Source organism: Rattus rattus, chromosome 5 (assembly GCF_011064425.1).
Source record: "Rattus rattus isolate New Zealand chromosome 5, Rrattus_CSIRO_v1, whole genome shotgun sequence".
NCBI classification, from domain to species: domain Eukaryota; kingdom Metazoa; phylum Chordata; class Mammalia; order Rodentia; family Muridae; genus Rattus; species Rattus rattus.
The window spans coordinates 102,163,371-102,170,139 of NC_046158.1; the positions used below are offsets into that span (position 1 = coordinate 102,163,371).

A 6,769-nucleotide genomic window follows, 5' to 3' on the forward strand; every position below is an offset into this window, starting at 1 on the left:
GGTCAAAAGCAGAAAGATCTGAAATGGGGCAAGAGAAATTTGCTCACTACTTCTTTCCCCTCAGCATTTATACATCTTTCAGAATACATGATCACATGGTAAAAAGTATATCAAAAGTTTACACATAAATTCAAATCATAAATCGAAATAGAAGTTTACAGCAGAGAAGGTTTACATGTATATCCATTAGGAGTAATTATCTAGCTAAGCATTTATCACCTGTCATAGCTCCACAGGTTTATCAAGAGTTAAAAACCATAACTAAGTTATTAGTGAAGTTTTGTATAGATAACACCAGTCAATATTTTATCTTCTGTCCCAGAGCCTATAATAAGTCTTTAGTTTCCTTTTTATGACCTTTGGTTAATAGTTTTACAACCTCTTGAAATGTGCTCTGGATGTTGAAAGTCTGTTTACTCTCAGACACAATTAACTAGTGACACATGGAAGACTGGTAGCAGTTTTGACTATAAGAAGAGACATAAGAACAGTCCTACTTTAGAAAAGCTTAATAAATACTGATAAATTTTAGGAATTCTTTTTAGGATCATCATAAATAATTGAGAAGTCAAATATTTGCATATATATAGGATCACTACAAGATGTACATCTTTGTAGATTAGCAGAGATCTACTGAAAAGTGTGGGCTAATATACAGTGATTGTTATATAGTATCAGGAAAAGCATGTTAATATCAGGGATTTTTCCTAAAATGATTTTATCCTGGACTTTTTCTATAGGAGCAAATCTGTTACAGATTTTTTTTAAGCTGAAGTAGACCATCTCAGGAAGATTACCCATCAGTTATTAGCTTTTCCTACGATGATGGCTCGTGACATCTTAAAATAATTTTCCTTGAGATTCCACAAAGTCACCCATCTGCCCCACTGTGGTGATAATTATTAAAATTAGAATATTTTATCCTGTGTTAGTCCTGGAATCTTAGAGCCACATGGCATCAGTGGGATATTTTCATCTCAGTCAGCAAAGCATCTCACTCACTAAACTCTATCTCACACTGCCAATGACCTACTCTCTGAGCCTGTCAGCAATCTCTATCCATTTAGTTCCCAAGGTGGGTTGCTGCCATGCCAGTTTCATACAGAGATCGCCTGTCTCCCTGACTCACAACTCTTTTACTGTGAACTCTGCTCACATTCTCAGCATCCACCTTGGGGTCCCAGCAGGGGCTATCCTCTCCTAACACTCTGCCACTGTTTTGTTGACATTCCCAGCATCCACTTCCTAATGGTTATGGTATAAACTCCCAAGAACCAGTTAAAATCAAGAATCAATAGGCTGTATTTAGTAATCAGATTTATATGTTAAAATTTCAATCCATAATACATCCACAAAAAACCTCACAGCCAATTGATAATGATATAAACCACCCACCTAGATAAGAAAAATTGACCTACAGAAACCTATCCCTTAAGAAATATTCATAACTATCTTTGGCCATTTAAGGCCACATGGATCTGAGTCATCCTTCTCTGCCCCCATCTTGGTTCTCCTTTTTTCCTCCTTTCTCCTGCCTCACAAAAACTTTGTACCTGCTTTACTTATTACTCTCCAATCATGGTCCTTGACCCATCCAGTGCCATCCTCACCTTCATAAAGACATCAACCTATGCCCCACAGTATATTTGAAACATTTTTTTTACTTTTAGTTTATTTATTTTTCCTCTCTGATTGAAAATAGATTCTTTTTTTTTTTTATTAACTTGAGTATTTCTTATATACATTTCGAGTGTTATTCTCTTTCCCGGTTTCCGGGCAAACATCCCCCTCCCCCCTCCCCTTCCTTATGGGTGTTCCCCTCCCCAACCCTCCCCCAATTGCCGCCCTCTCCCCCACAGTCTAGTTCACTAGGGGTTCAGTCTTAGCAGGACCCAGGGCTTCCCCTTCCACTGGTGCTCTTACTAGGATATTTATTGCTACCTATGAGGTCAGAGTCCAGGGTCAGTCCATGTATAGTCTTTAGGTAGTGGCTTAGTTCCTGGAAGCTCTGGTTGCTTGGCATTGTTGTACATATGGGGTCTCGAGCCCCTTCAAGCTCTTCCAGTTCTTTCTCTGATTCCTTCAACGGGGGTCCTATTCTCAGTTCAGTGGTTTGCTGCTGGCATTCGCTTCTGTATTTGCTGTATTCTGGCTGTGTCTCTCAGGAGAGATCTACATCCGGCTCCTGTCGGTCTGCACTTCTTTGCTATTTGAAACATTTAATATAGTAATAATTTAGCACCACAGAACAATATTTACTTTAAGTATTTGTGTGCTTTACAGATATTAAAGACTACTAAGATGAAAGTAATGCATTTCTCCAAATGAGTATATATATATATATATATATGTATGTATTTGATATTCAATCAAATAACAAATCACACACAGAAAATTGCTACTATATAATGTTTATTATATTCAATGCAATGATTTCTGGAAATGAGTATGTAATAAATAATAACATATACACATAGAGGTACTTTTAGAAAGGAATTGGAGGAAGTTAGTGATTGCAGAGTACCACCTTTCATGGGAAAGTAGAGGGTAAGGTGGAATGGAGTTACAGAGTTCTTCAGAAAAATCTCCTGTACATGAAATAACTGTTGACAATCATATGAACTAGACTTTCATTTTTAATGTATGGTTGCAGTTTACAACTGCATCTCTCTCCTCCTTTTCCTCCTTCCAAGTCTTGTATACCTATCCTTGTTCTCTTTCAAATTCACAGTTTTATATTTACTGTTGATATATTTGTATGTTATTTTAACCTCACCATGATTTTGTTCTCTTGAAAGATTTTTTCCTTGAAATTCCTCAAACGTTACCAATCTGTTTTAAACTTTGTGTTGTGAAAAGCTCAAAGTCTTTTGTAATATATCCCAGAAGACTTCTTTCACCTGCTGGTTTCTTAATGTATAAATGAAAGGGTTCAAGAGAGGGGCAATTGAAGTATACAGCAAAGCTACACCTTTAGACACAGTCACTCTCTCCCTTGCAGATGGTTTAATATACATGAAGATGCAACTACCATATGATATGGAGACAACAATCATGTGGGAAGTGCAGGTGGAGAAGGCTTTGGTTCTTTGCTGTGCAGAAGGGAAATTCATAATAGTCTTAATGATGAAAGAGTAAGAGAGACTTACTAGTACCAGTGTAACTACAAGTGTCACCACTGCTAAGACAAAGGACATCATTTCTAGAACATGAGTGTCTGTGCAGGAGATCTGCAAAATAGGAGAAGTTTCACACATAAAATGATCAATTATCCGAGAATCACAGAAATCCAGCTCAAGACCCATTGCCAATGGGGGAAAGATGACCAAGAACCCAGTCACCCAGGAGCTGAGGACAAGTTGGTAACACACTCTGTTGTTCATGATGATAGGGTAGTGTAATGGTCTGCAGATGGCAACATAGCGGTCATAGGACATGGCAGCCAGGAGATAAAATTCTGTGACTCCCAGCAAAAGAATGAAAAACAACTGAGATGCACAATTATTATAGGAAATAGTTTTGTCTCCAGTCACAATGGTTGTCAAGAATCTGGGAATACACACTGTTGTGAACATGATTTCCAAAAGGGAGAAATTACGGAGAAAGAAATACATTGGAGTTTTGAGGCGAGGGTCCAGCAAGGTGAGGAACACAATGACTAAGTTCCCCACCAGGCTCATCATGTAATTGAGAAAGAGAAATAGAAAAACCACAATTTGCAATCGTGGGTCATCTGTTAATCCCAAAAGAATGAAGTGAAATTCCATTGACTGATTTTTCATCCTCATTTGTGAACCTTAGCATACAAACATAGGAAATTAAAGACAAAACATTTTATGCTCATTAGTGTTGTTTTGTTTTGTTATTTATTTACATCCCAAATGCTGCCCTCTTCTGGTCCCCTGAAATTTAGGGTTAGAAATCATTTAAAACCTGATTTTATGTTATTGACCTTTCAGGGAATTGTAAAAACAGTGTTAAAATGTTCTCTAGCCCAAAATTTCAGGTGACACATAATTATATGCAATTATAAACTTGTCCTAGTCTGATTTTTCTTAGCATTCTTCTCATAATCCACCCCTCCATCCCCGTGCATCCCCCCAAAAAAAACCCAGAATATTTTCATTTTTCATTAATTTGTAAATGCAAATTAGCACATTCACTTCCAAATGGCCTCTACTGTCATGTAGGGCAGGAGCTTCTGAATCCCCTTCTTAAGACTCTGAAGTAGCCTGGACTACTGTGTCCCTGGTTCTTGCTTATTTGTGGATTAATTTTTTTGGATTAATTAATAGTCTAATTATACTATTTCTGTCTTCTCTTTTCTTTCTCTCAACTTTCCAATGTACCTCATTTTCGTGCTCTTTTTCTGATTAATAGGCTTTTTTTCTCTTCAATACATGAATTTGCATGTATTCCTAAAAAGATAAGTACAACCTGCTCAGGCTGTATAGTGTTATTGTGTATAGCTTCAGGGCAGAGAGTTTGGTATTGCATAACCAGTTGGCGCCCTCTTTCCTTTAAATGAGTTTACTAGCATACCTTTATATTTTTATTCCTTTTTAATTTATCTGATTAATATTTGTTTTTTTCATATGCTATTTTATAAACCTATTTGGAAAAAATCAAAATCAGTACTAGTGAATAATTTTAAGATGGACTTCTTAAGATGTTCAGGCTTTAGTTACTAAGTACTTACAAGCTTTCATCAAGTGGACATCTTCAATATTTTCCTGTTATCCATATTTGAAAAGATGCATAGATATTAGTCATTTCTGAGTGATATGAGCTCCGCAGACATAGACTTATGGCATCACCAAATCACAAGAATTCCTTATTATAGCATTTTACACTACTTTATAAAATAGTCAAAGAGAACCAAATGTAGATGTAATAGTATAAATATAAAAATTTAATCAGTAAAAATACAATCATAAAATATCTACCACTCAGAACATATTATAAAATAAAAATTCTGTTTTCCAAACACAATTCCCTTAATTGGACTTACTGTGCTTTTGTTTTAGTTTCATATTATAAAATTAATGTAAAATCAGCATGGACATTTCATATTCTAAAGTTTCACATTATAAAATTAAATTAAAATCAAAATGGACTCACCATTCTGCTTTGTTAAAGATAATTTCAATTGTATGGGTGATCATTTTTATGTTTTACTATTTTGTAGGAATATTCATTACTAACGTTTTTGTAAGAAAAAACACAATATATAGTATACTACCATAAAGTATTCAATAAAGAAGTTCCACATTCCTTCAATTTCACATTTACTGTGAAATCTTGAGATTATGGTGTTAATTTTAACAAGTGCCATCTGATGGGCTGAATTTTGTAAAATTTAGCTCTTCGTGTTTAGATTGCTGTCATTGTAGTGCTCCATTTAGATGCTGTTCTTAAAGATGAAGTAAAAATCAGGGTTAATAAGAAGAATATGAACTCATTGTTGAAACATACAAAAATTTTATATCAAAGAGATGACTCATAGCCAGCTGTGCACTTATAAATGTTCTAGTTCTAATGCTTTCTGCTTCCAGGGGGATTGTATGGAAATTAGGGTGGCAGACTATTCTCTGGGGATCACTGCTACAAACTATTCATTAAGTATAACAAAAGGTACCACGGTTTGTATCAAAGCTTTAGAAAAAGCAGCCTAGAGGAGTTTCATAAATGACTTAGAAAAGTCAGAAAAATACTTGTCAGCAGCATCAATAATTCACCGCAGTTGCTATACATTTTCAAAATTAGTTCCCTGTTGGTTTTCTGGTTTATAAACACATTCTATGTTTCTATAGACTATTTAATTCTGTTGGAGTTTTTTGTTTATTTGTTTTGTTTTATTTCATTTTTACTTTGTTATAATCTTATTCTTGTTCCTTTATCATGTTTTAAAATTATCATTAAGAACAACGTCTTTGGGACTAGAAAAATGGCTTTATGGTTACGAGTACTGGTTGTTCTTCCAGATGACATCGATTTGAATCTTAATACCCATATGATTACACAATAACATGTAACTCCAATCTCAAGAAGTATAACACCTTCTTTTGGTCTCTACAAACACTATATACATGTGGTATTGAGACATATGTGCCAGGAAAATACCCATACACAGAAAAAAAAAATAAAAGAAAAATTTAAATAAAAGACCAATGTCAAGTTGACCTCCAAGTTTTTTTTCCAATATTTTTAAAATATCAGGTATTAAATTCATATGATTCACTTAAAGTTGATTTTTTGTTGTGGTATAAACCAAGTATTTCTTTGTGTATATCCACCTTTTTTTAATGCCAAGGTTAACAGAAGTAATAATCTATGGGCAAAAAATGAATATTCAGAGAAAAGTTTAACAGATGCATTACATTCATTTAACAAACCAATAACACTTATTTTCCCCTGGTGCCTATGATTTCATCTGCCATGAGATTTTGTCTGAGCTCACAATACCAGTTTTAAAGAATGCCCCATCCCACCTCAATGAGTGATTACTAAACCTAATAAAAAGTTGGCTGTAACCATAATAATTCATGCTACTATTGCAATAGCTAGTATACCTTGCTTGGCTCTTCTATAATATAGCATACAGGGTCAACATCTGAAATGTGTGCTACCATTCTTTCCAACAGCTTGCACAGTTCCTTACATCATTAATAAAGATGTCTAACAGGGAGGAAGTGTTTCTGGGCCAGTGCAGCTTGAATTCTCTACTTTTTGAAAACCAATGTACTTTGTCTGGAGCAATAGATCTTAG

At 34.9% G+C, this 6,769-nt stretch overlaps 1 protein-coding gene across 1 annotated transcript; it reads right to left on the reverse strand.

Moving 5' to 3' along the window:
* Positions 1-2,837: 2,837 nt before the first annotated feature.
* LOC116900609 (olfactory receptor 6C6-like) lies at positions 2,838-5,555 on the reverse strand. Its single transcript, XM_032902326.1, has 2 exons — positions 5,538-5,555; positions 2,838-3,782 (listed from the first exon to the last, which is right to left on the reverse strand). The coding sequence occupies exon 2, from the start codon at positions 3,780-3,782 to the stop codon at positions 2,838-2,840; it is 945 nt and encodes a 314-aa protein (XP_032758217.1). The 5' UTR covers positions 5,538-5,555.
* Between the last annotated feature and the right edge of the window lie 1,214 nt (positions 5,556-6,769).

Bases quoted from the DNA above. Each gene is read 5' to 3' on its own strand.
- LOC116900609 (XM_032902326.1), bottom strand. From the start codon at position 3,782: ATGAAAAATCAGTCAATGGAATTTCACTTCATTCTTTTGGGATTAACA.